Below are 14,371 nucleotides of genomic sequence, written 5' to 3' on the forward strand. Positions count from 1 at the left end.
GTAAGATCATATAGATGAAAATTAGAATCATATGACGCATCAAATGAAACCTTTGCACCTTCAATATCCCAGTGTTCGACACCTCTCTTCCCCAATTACATCAACCAAACTAACCAATTTAAAACTTGCCTGATCACCCGTCCCGCCCTCGACCAATTCGTTCGCATCATCATGTGTCACAAACAGCCCACATGGAAAATCGGCGTTCAAATAATGCCCAACCGCAGCGATACCATCCGTATTGCTCACATGATCTATGCTCTCCTTCTTGTTCTCCACAATAGAAAACGTCATGACATACTCATGCGGCGGCGCGCGTTGATACACAAGGTAAGCACTGATACCTTGACTGGAAACGAAGATGTACCCACCTGTCCCGTTTCTGTTTGGTATGAGTGTCAAGCCCTCAACATCTGCGTGCAGCCCGTTTTCACCGACTTTGGCGATCTGTACACCCTCGTTCGAGCTGTCAGGCTCGGCTTCATAGCGCCAGATACCAGAAGGTTCTTCGCCTAGGAAGATGTAGCCTGATGCTTCGTCGGCGACGCAGCCTTCTACCTGGCCACCTGAACCTCCAGTGAACTCTCGCACAAGAGTTGTTTGAAGCGTGCCGTTTGCGGCGGAAGTCAGTTCAAATTGCAGGTATTTCGCCTCTTTGTTGTTGACGAAGAGAAATTGTTTGTGTGTTTTGGGAGATCGGTAGGTACATGAACCGTACGGCTCGTAGTTCTCCGGCAGGAGCTGAGTTCCGCCGGCAATGGTTTGGAGAGAGCCTGTGCTAGTCACTTCGACAAGACTATGTATGTCAGTATCGATAGCACAGAGGTAGACGCTTATGTGGACTTACCACAACGTGTTGTCGCCGCGGCACGCAGCATATGCGAGATCGATGGTGTGATTACCGGCAGGAAGTTTATAGATTATGTCGACATTGTTAGGTTCATCAGCAGAGATATGCTGCAACAGCCGGCCTTCGAGATCAAAAACACCGAACCCTTGCCCCTGTTCAGACTTTGTTGTAGTGATGATCTTGCTTTGGCCTGGGTTCGTAGCATGTATCCAGATGGCAGGATCGTCGCCGTCACCGCCATTGGCTTCTGTCTCATATTTGGCCTGCGCGGCGACAAACGAGCAATCAGGACCAGTCCATCCGTTGGAACATTTACACTGTTTTGGACCAGTGCATTTGCCATGTCCAGAGCAGGAGTTCTCGCAAATCGCCCGGGAGCAATTGCGGCCGGTGAAGCCTACAAAGCAGGAACAATTTTGATGACTGTCAATGTATCCATGGTTGGAACACTTCTTAGAGATATCACTTTTGCAGTGACGGCAGGGCTTGTCGCGTGGATTGAACTCGGTGTTGGACTTGATGTTAAAAGCTTCAAGTACCCCTTCTAGTGAGCCAACTGCAACACCGGTGATGTCTTCTCCTTCGAAAGCAATAGCAATGACACCCAAAGGATAATCCGGAAGTGCTGACTGAAGAACGGAAAGTCCTCCCTCGATGGAAAGCTCGGCGATGCCATTCAAGGCAATAGTTCCTTTCTGTTGAATCTTCTCGTCGTAGACATCGATACTTTCGTCATGTGCGATGAGAAGATAGTCGCCGGAACTGCTGTAGTAGGTCGCCAATCCAGCGACCTCGACGTCTTCCCTCACCATCGTGATCTCAGGGGTGATAGTTGAATCGGACGCCTGAAAGGAGTACAAAGGTCGGCCTTCGCCCGAGAAAAGGATAAGGCCATTCGAAAGAACTGTACAAAGTTCGCCTCCAATAGGTATAGGAAACGTTTGGATCTAATTCACGTTAAACACCTCGATAACTAGCCTGAAAATGACGCTCACTTCAAGAATCTCAACCTCTTCTGCTTTGCCCCTTATCAGGAACTGCACCACCATTCTCTTTCCAAAAAGAAACAGGTGGTTCTCTCCGCTGTTCTGGCTGCGCCAAACGCATGCTGTACTCCAGTCACCGAGTTGGTTCTTTTCGCCGCTGTCGATCTGTCTCAGGCTATGCGCATCGAACACTCTGAACACAGAGTCCGGCGCCGGGATATTAACAATCACATCGCGACCGGCCACACCGTAGACAGGAACAGCAATCTTTGATCGTCCCGTTGTTTTGTGCGTTTTCTGCTCAAACAGGGTCGTATTGAAGGTGGAGAAGAGTCGAAATCCGCCATCAGCGGCGCTTCCATCATTTGCGAGGAGAAGTGGCGAACGGGAGTAGATGAACGCTGTGTTGTCGCTTTCGAAACTCGTAGTCACTGGGAAGAGGGTGATGTTGGCTACCTGAGCAGTGACGGAAGAAAATAAGAACGAGCACCATAGAGGGTACTTTGAGAATGCATTCATAGTGGGCGTCGAACGTATTCAACTTAGGTCAAAGACACAGCTCTCTCTTATCATACAGATCGAGCCCAGAATTGGCTGGGTCTGGGCGTCTGGGCATATCTGACCTCGTGAAGACACTATACGCATGTGCGCAGCGAACACCACAGATTGACATGAAGAGCATGCAGTAAGATTCATTGATCGAGAAGACGGGAAGCATCCCAAGACATCAGCACCTGCTTCTTCCAGTTAGGCGATTATAGCCATACAACCAATCAGACCATTTCCCTCTCCAACGTGAGACAACAGCTGCCCTCGTTCGCCACACCAGTATGTGAAAAGGCAAAGAACAGTTTCTCTTTGTCAACAGCAGCAATCCCTGCCCGCTTTTGATGACTCGTCGATCTTATATGCGTTTCAAGGTAACATACTCTTCAACTATGCCAGCGTAGTCCGGGGGCATATAAGGCGTAAACCGCTCAGCCCACCAGCTTTTCTTCCTCTCGTTCTGCACTCCGACGTCCTTCAGCATGAGATCCACATATGGCAAGCAATCGAACCATAGCTCGGGGAATCGCGCACCAAATCCTCTACTGTATCGCCATTTGCCAAACTGTGTATGGAGAACCGTTTCGTAGTTGATCCGTTCAGTAAGGTCTTGCGTAGTAGCTTGGAGGCTAGATATCCGGTCGTCAAAAAAGGCTGTGATCCAAAGTGCTTGTGCCTGAGCGATGATAGTCGTTGCAGGACTTCGATATGTGCCGGCAAATGCGAGCGTTTTGGTTGATATGAATGCAGGAGGCACCATGAAGCGATACAAGCGGTACGGCTCAGGGATCGTTTCTTTCTTGATAGTGGACATCGGCTTGGAATGTCGGGGTGGCGGCTGTTGTTTGAGTTTCGGGCAATTCTCGAAGATCTCGCTTTCGGCTCGCAGGATGTGATCCTGTAAGGATCCTGAGGTTTGGCCCGGAAGTCCCAGTTCCTTTTTAGTCACAAAGTTGAGTTGTGGAGTGTCTTTCCAGCCCGTGCCACATATGAGAACATCAGCGGGTAGTGTATCGCCATTCGAGAGGTGTACTGTGTGGTGTGAAAGGTGTGTGATATCTGCAATATGCACCTTGATTGTACCGTTCCTGACAAACTCGAAGAAGTCCACACGGTAGTTGAGTAACCCTCGGTTCGTCCCGATGAAGAAGACGTCGTCCCAGGGCTTGAGTTTCGCGGTTTCCGGATGGCCACTGTAATCGTTGATTTCTTCCGCACTATGTTGCATCTTCGCGAAAAACGTATCTACGATTTTCCGCCCAAGCCAGTGCTGGTGGAAAAAACTTCGAATGCGTGAGAAACCATCCTCCCAGATACAGGGGCTGAGCCAGGTGATAAGTCGTGTTTGCAACAATAATTCGGGTATGATCTTAAGAGGTGTAAGCCTATTTGGCATCATCCAGCACGGCCCGTGTCCAGATTCGCGGATGATCCAATTGACTTTTATACCAGCTGATGCGTATGCGCAGGCGATATCCCACGAAAACTTGGCACCACTCAGGAGCACCACTTCTTTGAAAGACCCAAGTCCATTTTCCGCTCTTGCAAACTCGCTGGAGTGATATATCGGGGCATCGAAAGTCTCACTGTTTTCCAGTTTGGGTACGAATGGCTCTGAGGTAAGTCCCGTCGCCACTATTAGCTTTGAGGCCTTGAGTTGGAATTCGCGAGTTCCTGGGTTCGTGTCTTCCACTACTGTAAGTACCCAGCCTGAAGATCCGCAATCGATCGCCGACTCGACGCTACATTGGAAGCGAATGTGTTTCATCAAACCGAATTTCTCAGCGTATTTGTGGAGGTATTCATTAACGTGTTCCCCTGGAATATGGTCGTTGGCAAGGTTGAATCCTTCTGTGTTCATAGGGTAGTCGCTGAACTGGCAAACAAGTTAAACCCATATCGGTGCAAGGAATGTTACTGGAAGTACCTCGAATCTGTACAACGTGAGCTTATGTTATTTTACGAATGTAGAATGAGCTGACGTCTGGAAATGGTTGTTTGTATGAAGACCTGGATATAGCCTGTCCTTCGCCCACACTCCGCCTATTGAACTCCCTTTGTCCAGTACCAAAATCGACGCGCTGGGATGAACATCGCGATAGGTCTTCAGCATGTTCAAGCCATGTATGCCTATAGTAGGCAGTTGTCAAAGACGGTTCAAGAGAACAGCGAACAACACTCACCTGCCCCTACAATGACAAGATCAAAACTTTCCATCTTCGAGTCTTCCATGAGTGTATTTTGTGCGAAATGTTTGCTCGGTTTTGACGTTTGAAAACCACGAGGCGTATTTGCGCATACCCAACCATCTTATAAGAGGTGGTCTAGTCTGACTTGTACCATAAGCACTAAAAGAGCTTAACATCATAATCGCGCTGACCTATGTGAGCAATAGCCAGATCACTTTGCCATGGGGCGAAACTGGGATCAGCCACAAGCTAAACTGCGGCTGACAGGCCGCGCACGTTTTCTCAGCTGCAAGGCGAAAGCTAGTAGCATGGTGGCGCACTTCTAGATTCAACTCCCATCCAGCATCTTTTGCTTTACTCTTGCTATACGCTGGAACAGGAGCAGTGGTTTCAAGGTCACACCGCCGCAGATGGTGGAAAAGGGGTTGAGGCTGACGCGGCCAGATCAGCGACGGGATAGAATCTCACCAACGTTGATACAGACCAAAGTGCCGTAAGTACTGATCATGAGAGAACAGCGACAAGTAAAGAAGGACATGATTGACGTGCCAGAATTACAAAAAGCTGACCTGTACTTCGCTAGTGCCCTCGATAAGCATCCTGCTAACTACTGTTAGACTAGATCGCATCTTGACTTAGGCCTTACACTGTAGCTGATCACCCGTGGGTCATCATTCGCAAGGAAATCAGATAATTCTCATCCTGAGAAGCTCCAAATCGAACCATAGTGACTTATTGACCAGTTAAGTGCAACGTCTTACTTACATGAAAATAGTCCAAGTTTGAGTGAAGAGAACCCTGACGTCGCTAGAAGGATCAAGCTTGTAAGAAGATGAGAAATGGGAGCAGAGAATAGCGGAGAAGAGAGCGAGAGACTGGGAGGAGAGGGTGTATACTTGCAAATTTACCTGAACATGAAATAGTAAATAAAATCCACTTGAATAGTTCAAATTGCGCGAGAGATACTTACGTCATAATCGACTTGTCTGCGTCTATCAACTTGCAATCAGCCCTAGAGCATACTTTGTGGTCATCACGATGTCGTGGGGTTAAAGAGATGATTGTAAAGTCTGGTTCTTCCACGGTCGCGTAGCCCTGTTCATCTCATATACGGTCTGGAGTTGGCCTGGAGACAGACTGGCGTGGATACGGTAGAGAACGTTCTGCGTTGTGCAACCGACTGTCTCCAACATGACACCATACCTTCACTCTGACCTATTGTTGTGATCGTCTTGTGAGATACAAGCCATGCGTCGCCTTTGTGTTCTGCAAAAGCGTGCGTCTGTGTATTTGCCAAGGTAGCGAGCTCTGGTAGAATTATCGTACCAGCCAATCTCCTTTTTACCCCCACTCTGACCTATGACGACGTCGGTTGTTGGTGATGGACCGATTTTGGTGGCTAGCGCACTTTGCTCGGCCTGTCAACCAAATCCAGCGTCTTCGTGCTGGAAGGGGCCCCTGATAGGTAGTGATGTGAATTAGCGAACGTAGATCAGCGTGATGCGACAATCAAGCGATCTGCTGCGAACCACGACTACACCATCGGACACCACCGGACACCACCGCTAATACATCGCGGGTTCCTTGCTGACGGGCCCGACACCAAAAGCTAGCTGAGTGTGACGTGGTAGATGGAGCATGGGTTCCTGTTTCGGGTTGAGTGGCCGTGCGCGGGTCGGGTTGCTATGGGGAAGCGACGATCGAACTTTGTAAACACGACTCGAAACGTCACACCGAACCAGAACTGATCAGTCAGCTTTGCCTCTCGCTGCCGACTATTACGGGGTGCTGGCGACTCCAGACACATTCTCCGCCATCACTATCGCCCTTCGCTTGCGTGTCCTCGACGCCGCATATCGCTATCGCTCCGCCAGTCGCTCCCAAACAATCGCATGTCGTAGGAGGAAGCCGCGCGCTGGATGAGTTGCAGGCCGACGAGCATCCCATCGAGTAATTGAGTACCGGAACCTTTCAGCCATGGCAGCAGGGCAGGCGCTTCCCACGCGGTTTCCGTGCTGGTGCAAGGCGGTGTACTCGTGGGGCGGAGAGGTGAGTCTTCGACGGGGACGATGTTTGTTTTTGCACGTAACCTGACCGTGTCCCTGCAGACTAAGCGCGATCTTGGATTCATAGAAGGCGACCTGATCGAGGTGCTGAACGCGGGCGATGGCGCCTGGTGGATGGGCCGGCTGAAGCGCGACAGGCGAATGGTCGGCCTGTTCCCGTCCAATTTCGTCGAGCTGCTCAGCGAGAACTTCCAGCCATGGAACACGATGGCGGCAGCCGGGAACGTGTCGCGGCAGAACAGCGCCGTGGAGCCAGTCAAGCAGACGCCGCAGAAGGCGAAGAGCACCTTCAGGAAGCCCTTCACTGCCTATGCCGGTGCCAGCGCCCCGAACCCAGCAGCAGCGGCGCGCGAGAGGCTGAAGGCAGGCGGGTCGGCGTCGCCCCATGGCGCCGGCAAGAAGACACCCTACTCATCGATGAAGCACCAGTCGTCTGTGGACAGCCGCGACTCACACTCACCCGCGCCGTCGCGAGGGAACTCGCATCTGCACGTCGTACCGCCCCGACCGACAACGAAGAGACCCGCCACGTCGCCAGCTCCACCGCCGGGTCGCAACTATCACACACGCACGCGTTCTGACATGCCACAGTCGCGCAGCCAGCACCTGGGCCGAGCAGTCTCGCCAGCACCGCCGTCCCGATACGCGACCCAAAGCTCGTACACACGCGCACGCTCGCCTGCCCCTCCAACGCAACAACAGTACCAGCCAGAACCAGACCAGTACAGAGCGTACTCGCCAATACCCCCATCCCGACACGGCTCGCATACTTCGTACGCCTCGTACAATCGTGCGCCTTCTCCTGCGCCTCCACCACAGCCCCAGGAGCAGTACAGGGCATACTCTCCACTACCGCCATCGAGACACGGCTCGCACGCCTCTTACGCCTCGTACAATCGTGCACCCTCGCCGGCGCCCCCGCCGAGCCATCAATATCACTCGAGAGCAGTCTCGCCAGCACCGCCTCCAACGCATTACGAAGATCAGTTCAGGGCCGTCTCTCCAGCGCCCCCGTCCAACTACGACCTCTATTCGCGCGCACTTTCTCCCGCGCCACCCATTCAACGAACCCATTCACGCGCCGTGTCTCCTGCTCCATCCTTCCAGCACGCCCACTCCCGAGCCGTGTCGCCTGCTCCTTCGTTCCAGGAGGACCCGCGAGCAGTATCACCCGCCCCGTCCCAGTACCGCGCATATGACAAGGGACCATCGCCATCCCCATATCAACGATCGCTGTATAGCCGAAGTCCCTCCCCTGAGATCGAGCTCGAGGAAGCCGCCGACTCGCCCCCTCCACCGCCGCCGCCTCCGCATCGTGTTGTGTACAATACCAGCAGAGGCCCATCTCCCGCTCCCCCGCCCCACACGCCCGAACCCCCTTCGCCAGACCCAAGAGCTCGTCGGGGGCATTTCACGCCATCGCCTCTTACGAGCGCGATGAACGATGTCATGTCATCTCTGCAGGACATGGCATCGCCAGATGAAGCTCCCCCGGCTTCCAATCCTTGGTCTCCAGACGCTTTTGATCAAGTGCACCAAGCATCGGCAAACTTGAGCAGAGCACAGAAAGCCGGCAGTCGGATTGGAAGCGCTGAAGAAGACGACGATGCAGCCCAGGATAGCGCGGATGGGCCCCCAGATGCCGACAACTATGTCAAGCGTATGGAGAGTCGTCTGCGAAGAATGCATCAACTGGAGAAGTCTAAGGCAGATGACTTACATATGCCTCCACCAGTACCTCAAAAGGACTCAGCGCAAAGACCAGGATCTTCGAGAGCTGAACCAGAAACTTATGTTGAGCGTAAAGGATCCAGATTGATCCATCGCAAGTCTACGTACGATGTTGGACGCAACGCGCTTGGCAGGACGTTCACGAGCAAGACCAGCTCGACCACCACGACGGATACCAGTGCCAGCACCAACCGCAGTCTCATGTCTGGGCACTCCGCGACAAACATGAGTGCCACTAGTGCCGGCAGCTACTATCGCAAGAAATTTGGAGCGAACCGCCCCAAGACCATGATGGAGACAACGACTGGAAAAGGCTATGGCTTCGATGATGGCCGACCCGAAACGCCATTTACAGGCGTCACGTACCACTCAAGCCACGATTCGCACTCTGGCTCTAGTCACCAAGAGCAACCAGTTGAATACGACACACCAAAGACTGCGCCGGCCACAGACGGTCCAGATCCGCTTGGAGGCCTCACGCAACCCAAACCAAAGAGAAGCGGCTTTTTCCGAAAGATGATCGATACAGCCAAGACCCAGGCCGCAAATGCACGTACGACCATTGCTACAAACCGGCCCGGATCACGGGCAGCCAGCCGCGCTGTTAGTCGGGCGGCAGGCCGGGCGGCCAGTCGCCTCGATAATACTAGTCCAACTGGTACCGCAGGAGGTTCGTCGGTACCGCCGTCCACTTCAACGAAGGAAACAGGGTTGGGATCTGTGGACTGGGTGCAGGTACGCAGGGACGTGAACAGGTCTAATTCCTTGAGTCGTAACGAGCGAGCTGAGAGACTGGAACGATGCCAAATGATGGACTTGCCAGTGTTCAACCCAATCGACATCCTATACGAGTCGGCTGAAGGTGACGAGGGACTCGACGGCCTGCCTATCGCTGAACCGACCAACTTTGCAGCATGCGCCTTAACACATGTCGACAAGGCTACTCGGTTCATCAATAATGTCCCGCTTGGGACGTCCCCGGCTGCATTTGCTCAAGGATACATCTGTCGACCATACAGGAGCGATGTGCAACGGTTGAGGGCAATCTTCACTTGGGTCAGCGAGCGCATATCCTGGGAAGAAGATTTCGAGGGAGAGATGGACACCCGGCATGTCATGCAGAGCAAACGCGGCTGCTCTCAAGAGATCGCAATGGTGGTCGCAGAGATGTGTGCATCTGTTGGGCTTCACGCTGAAGTGGTACGTGGGTATTTGAAGACCCCCGGTGAGGTTCTAGACCTGGAGAGTATCGCTCGCCCAAATCACTTCTGGAACGCTGTCATCGTTGATGGCGAATGGCGCCTGATGGACTGCTCACTTTCCGGACCCACACATCCCAAGCGTGTGCATTATTCGACTACTGGTTCGCAAGTCGCCGAGAGTTGGTATTTCCTCGCCCGCCCGCTGGAAATTTGCTTCTCCCACGTCCCACTCCTCCCTGAACAGCAGCATATCTGCCCACCACAACCACACGATATCCTCGTGGCTCTCCCATGCGCGACTCCCGCCTACTTCAGACATGGCCTCCAAATTGCCGAATTTGACACTAGTCTCCTGAACCTTGATAACCTCGAGATGGCGCACATTTACGTCAACGTTCCGGAAGATGTCGAATGTGTTGCTGAGATCGAAGCAAGAACAATCTCTCAAGACGCTGACGGTGATTACTTTGAGAGCGGTGAGCTCGTACGGAAGCCGGCTCTCGCTCAGCCAGAGTGGCATGGAGGTCAGAAGCGGTACACTGTAAAGGGGCTTGTGCCAGGTGATGAAGGTCATGGTGTCCTGAAAATCTATGCTGGACCGCGCGGGCTCATGGTACGTTCTTCCAACCCTCGGTTCAAATCGTTCAATGCTTACCATCTGCAGCACTCAAACAAACTCAACCCTCATGCCTTGGCCGTTTCCCTGCCCCTGACGCACACTGGCAGCAACCCTCCACACTCATTCCTGACGCTCCACCCAACGCCCCATGCTCAGCGTCACGATCTGTATGTTGCACAGCCACAGTGTGCTAACCTCGCTCTGAACAACACCTTCGTCTTCTGTGTCCGCCAACACCCTTCATCTCTCACGCAGTCCCCAGAAACGAGCGCAGCGATCGGCGGTCGCGCCTCGCCCAATCCCTTTGCTCGCCCAACTTCGGCCATGAGTATGCAAAGCATCTCGGCAACGGGATCAAACTACACAAACCCATCCCAGAGCTCTGCTGGATCAGCCGGTAGCGGTGGTATGAAGCCAGCCAAGTTGGCAATCCAAACGCCATCTGGCAAGATTATCCGCTTGACGAGGAAGATGGAGCATATCAGCAGTACTAGTGATGCTGATGGCACCGCTTGGGAAACTGTCATCAAGATTGGGGAGAGAGGAACGTGGCGGGGACTCGTACTTGCGGATCGGAGCGCGAGGTGGTGCGTGTTTGCGCAGTGGGATTGTGCGTAAAACGTCCTTGGATAGCAGTACTGTTGCCGTGTTGGATATACAAGCTGGAGAAGCTATCCTGAAAAGCTGTCACTTTTTTTTGGTAGAGACCTTGAATGATCTGTCGTAATATTTTACTTGCGACTTGTAATGCATTAGCGGATATACAAATATAAATAATTACCTCGACTTCGTACTTTGAGTGATCGATCGCAATGTGATGATACAAACAGATGTCAAACACTATTAAAACTGCTCGACTGTTTTAAAATGACCTGACAAAGTATAATCTTTATATCTGAACATAGTCTCTCCACCGTCACTGCCTCAACATGACTCGCCCTTGCTTTTATCGATAAGCCCCACCATCCAAACCTTCGACTCACCCCACCACAACACCACCGACTACTCACTATAAAGCTTGAAGCACATCAGTACTTCAACCCCACGCAAACCGCGATGGACGCCCAAATCGCCGAATGGCAAACCCGTGCCGAGGCGCTCAAGCCCCTCAACCTCAAAACCATCGAGCCCGCGCTCCTCGAACTCGACGCCCACCTCACGCTGCGCACATACATCGTAGGCTACTCACTCACGGACGCCGACACGACTGTGTGGAAGACGCTTCGGGAGAACAGGGTGGCGCATGCATATGTGAAGCAGGATCTTATGAAGAGCTTGGGGCGGTGGTTTAGGTTTGTTGAGGAGACGGGCGGCGAGAAGGTAGTGCTTGCTGTGCGGGGGGGCAAGGAGACGAAGGATGGGAAGGAGAAGAGCGATGATGCGAATTTTGATATTGGGCTGCAGGAGGTGGGGGATGGGACGGGGATTGTTACGAGGTTTCCGCCGGAGCCTTCGTGAGTACTTCCTCGTGGAGACAAGAAGGTGAATAGGTGGATGAGAGCTGACTAGAGACAGTGGCTATCTTCATATTGGTCATGCCAAAGCAGCACTTCTTAACGATTACTTCGCACACGAGAAATACAAGGGCAAGCTGCTGCTCCGCTTTGATGATACCAACCCGACCAAGGAGAAGGAGGAGTTTCAGGATGCTATCGTCGAGGACTGCGCGTTGTTGGGTATCAAGCCTGATCAGGTCTCATACACCAGCGACTGGTTTGACGAGCTATATGATCGTTGCGTGCAGGCACTGAAGGACGGTCTCGCGTATGCCGACGACACGCTTCAGCTGAAGATGAGGGAGGAGCGCATGGACGGTATCGCTAGTGCTCGTCGGGAGGAGAGCATTGAGGATAACCTATCCCGATTCGAGGAGATGAAGACGGGCAGCGAGGAGGGTCTACGATGGTGTATTCGTGCGAAGATGTCCGTCGACAACCCCAACAAGGCTATGCGCGATCCCGTCATCTACCGCTGCAACCCCCAATCACACCACCGCACTGGAGCCAAGTGGAAGATCTACCCAACCTACGACTTCTGCTGCCCCATTGTCGACTCTCTCGAGGGCGTTACACACGCACTGCGCACGACCGAGTACAACGATCGTGACGCCCAGTACCAGTGGTTTATCGAGAACTTGAAGCTTCGCAAAGTGTACAACTGGGGCTTCTCGCGTTTGAACTTTGTCAGGACTGTTTTGTCCAAGCGGAAGCTCACCAAAATCGTGGATGCTGGCTTTGTTCGGGGCTGGGACGACCCTCGTATGCCAACTGTTCGAGGTGTCCGTCGTCGCGGCGCTGTCATTCCCGCCCTTCGCGAGTTCATCCTCAAACAGGGCCCGTCCAAGAACATCGTCAACCTCGACTGGTACTCGTTCTGGGCCACTAACAAAAAGCACATTGAGCCCACTGCTGCGCGATACACTGCCGTGGACGAGGTAGCCAAGGTCCCCGTCACCATCATCGGAGCGCGCGAGGGCATCATCACCGAAGAGGCCAAGAAGCACGCCAAATACGACCTAGGCAACAAGAAAGTCGTCTTCAGCTCATCAGTCCTCATGGAGCAAGCCGACGCCGCCTCTTTCGCCCAAGACGAAGAAATCACCCTAATGAACTGGGGCAACGGCATCGTCCGCAACATCAGCCACTCCATCAACCCCCTCGCCACACCCTCGGGCCTCAAAACCGTCACCGCCCTCGAAATCGAACTCCACCTGCAAGGAAACGTGAAAAACACATCCAAGAAGGTCACGTGGCTCTCGGCCGATCAGAATCTCATCCCCATTGAGCTGGTCGACTTTGACCACCTGATTACTAAGGATAAACTCGAGCCGGAGGATACCCTGGAGGATTTCCTCAACCCCACGACCGAGACGGTGACGAAGGCGCTGGCGGATTGTAATGTGGCGGAGCTTAAGGTGGATGATATCGTGCAGTTTGATAGGAAGGGCTTCTTTCGTATTGATCGGGCGTTTGCGCATGGGGAGCCGGTTGTTGCTTATCAGATTCCGACGGGGAAGAGTAAGTAGATGGTTGGGCTTGTGGGGATCGACGCCGTTCTGGCTCGTGTGGTTGGGATGCGTGTACTGAAATTGATGGGTAGGCTAGCGTAGATACCAATCCGGAGAGTGGCTAAATCACAATCGTGCGAATGTGTTGGGAAAGTGAAAACAGTGGAAGATGATATATAACGGCTTGACTCTGTCAGAGAACATGATTACATCAGTCGAAGAGATAATCGAAAGCCATGTATTTTCTACTCATGTGTATCCCATCATGCCGTCTATCATCCATGATCATGTGTGATCAACGACTCACGCATGTGCCGCTCAGTAGCAGACAGAGTGCGTCTAGCCGCAAAAGAGCACTCAGCGCATGCCCATCTCCCCAGATAGAGCATTCTACCCCATCGCTATCTATCCCCAATCCTCTTCCGCCTCTTGCCCGCCCCCCTCTAACACACATTCATCCCCCCCAAACCCCCATACCCTACTCCACCCACCCTCCCACTTAAAAACAAGCATAACTAAACGACCACGGAATCCCCACCCCCTGATCCCTAACCCCAATAGGACCGCCCCAATACGTAATCCCACCAGTGCAATCCCTCCACCTGCCTCAAAGTCAGCATTTGCCCTATCCCTTCCTTGTATTCCCCTCCTTTCCCCTCTCCTTCACCCCATCATCCACCCACCCCGTTAACAACAGGAAACAAACATACAGATGCGCAACACACACCCCACAGTAGTAATTATACAGCGTCTTATACGGCTCGTACTCGTTCTGCACGTTCTGGCATGCGCCGGTCGCTAGCAGCTGCTCCGCGAAACCGGTGTTGGTTATTGCTGTGCCGCATTTGAAGGCTGTGGTTGAGGCGGTGGTGTTTTGGGGGGTTGGGGATGGGGCGGCGAGGGGGGTGAGGAGAAGGAGGAGAAGGAAAGGGGTCAACATTTTGGATGGGCTGAGAGTTGGTAGATTTGGTTGGAGTGGGGGGAGGGAGGTGGGTTTTATATCTGCGGACGGTGGGGCGCATTGATGAGAGAGGCTGTGGTGAAGGTAAGTTTCTGTGTTTTAGAGTGGGGAAGGTAAACGGGCGGGGTGGGTGAGATGTGGGGCTTGGAGTGTGGTGAAGGAGGGGGATGGGGGGTTTATCGATGGAGGGTGGATGGGGAGTGTGTGGTGGGTA

At 53.0% G+C, this 14,371-nt stretch overlaps 5 protein-coding genes across 5 annotated transcripts; 2 read left to right on the forward strand and 3 right to left on the reverse strand.

The window, feature by feature from the left end:
- Positions 1-60: 60 nt before the first annotated feature.
- On the reverse strand, positions 61-2,548 carry P153DRAFT_410079 (thermostable phytase; the record flags this gene model as incomplete). Its single annotated transcript, XM_033672077.1, has 3 exons — positions 1,846-2,548; positions 848-1,695; positions 61-796 (listed from the first exon to the last, which is right to left on the reverse strand). Exons 1-3 carry the CDS (start codon positions 2,353-2,355, stop codon positions 61-63), a joined length of 2,094 nt encoding a protein of 697 aa, XP_033519778.1. The 5' UTR covers positions 2,356-2,548.
- P153DRAFT_370055 (FAD/NAD(P)-binding domain-containing protein) lies at positions 2,515-4,783 on the reverse strand. The gene is given in 4 exon segments (XM_033668931.1): positions 2,515-4,260; positions 4,345-4,351; positions 4,367-4,512; positions 4,566-4,783. The coding sequence occupies 4 exon segments, from the start codon at positions 4,612-4,614 to the stop codon at positions 2,741-2,743; spliced, it is 1,722 nt and encodes a 573-aa protein (XP_033519779.1). The 5' UTR covers positions 4,615-4,783; the 3' UTR covers positions 2,515-2,740.
- Positions 4,784-6,126: 1,343 nt separating this feature from the next.
- On the forward strand, positions 6,127-10,934 carry P153DRAFT_370056 (uncharacterized protein). The gene is made up of 3 exons (XM_033668932.1): positions 6,127-6,620; positions 6,680-10,183; positions 10,235-10,934. The coding sequence occupies exons 1-3, from the start codon at positions 6,549-6,551 to the stop codon at positions 10,805-10,807; spliced, it is 4,149 nt and encodes a 1,382-aa protein (XP_033519780.1). The 5' UTR covers positions 6,127-6,548; the 3' UTR covers positions 10,808-10,934.
- Positions 10,935-11,172: 238 nt separating this feature from the next.
- On the forward strand, positions 11,173-13,314 carry P153DRAFT_370058 (glutamyl-tRNA synthetase). Its single transcript, XM_033668933.1, has 2 exons — positions 11,173-11,643; positions 11,705-13,314. The coding sequence occupies exons 1-2, from the start codon at positions 11,246-11,248 to the stop codon at positions 13,212-13,214; spliced, it is 1,908 nt and encodes a 635-aa protein (XP_033519781.1). The 5' UTR covers positions 11,173-11,245; the 3' UTR covers positions 13,215-13,314.
- Positions 13,315-13,695: 381 nt separating this feature from the next.
- On the reverse strand, positions 13,696-14,136 carry P153DRAFT_360375 (uncharacterized protein; the record flags this gene model as incomplete). The annotated part of the gene is made up of 2 exons (XM_033666916.1): positions 13,696-13,798; positions 13,907-14,136. The coding sequence occupies 2 exons, from the start codon at positions 14,134-14,136 to the stop codon at positions 13,696-13,698; spliced, it is 333 nt and encodes a 110-aa protein (XP_033519782.1).
- Between the last annotated feature and the right edge of the window lie 235 nt (positions 14,137-14,371).

Source organism: Dothidotthia symphoricarpi (genome assembly GCF_010015815.1).
Source record: "Dothidotthia symphoricarpi CBS 119687 unplaced genomic scaffold P153scaffold_20, whole genome shotgun sequence".
In the NCBI taxonomy this organism is placed as follows: Eukaryota; Fungi; Ascomycota; class Dothideomycetes; order Pleosporales; family Dothidotthiaceae; genus Dothidotthia; species Dothidotthia symphoricarpi.

What these genes read in the sequence shown, in the direction of transcription:
- P153DRAFT_370055 (XM_033668931.1), bottom strand. Translation starts at nt 4,614, where the DNA reads ATGGAAGACTCGAAGATGGAAAGTTTTGATCTTGTCATTGTAGGGGCA. An exon ending in TCTTGTCATTGTAGGGGCAG is followed by an intron (nt 4,513 to 4,565) that starts GTGAGTGTTGTT and finishes TGCCTACTATAG; the next exon opens with GCATACATGGCTTGAACATG.
- P153DRAFT_370058 (XM_033668933.1), top strand. Translation starts at nt 11,246, where the DNA reads ATGGACGCCCAAATCGCCGAATGGCAAACCCGTGCCGAGGCGCTCAAG. An exon ending in AGGTTTCCGCCGGAGCCTTC is followed by an intron (nt 11,644 to 11,704) that starts GTGAGTACTTCC and finishes GACTAGAGACAG; the next exon opens with TGGCTATCTTCATATTGGTC.
- P153DRAFT_370056 (XM_033668932.1), top strand. Translation starts at nt 6,549, where the DNA reads ATGGCAGCAGGGCAGGCGCTTCCCACGCGGTTTCCGTGCTGGTGCAAG. An exon ending in TGTACTCGTGGGGCGGAGAG is followed by an intron (nt 6,621 to 6,679) that starts GTGAGTCTTCGA and finishes GTGTCCCTGCAG; the next exon opens with ACTAAGCGCGATCTTGGATT. An exon ending in CTGGACCGCGCGGGCTCATG is followed by an intron (nt 10,184 to 10,234) that starts GTACGTTCTTCC and finishes TACCATCTGCAG; the next exon opens with CACTCAAACAAACTCAACCC.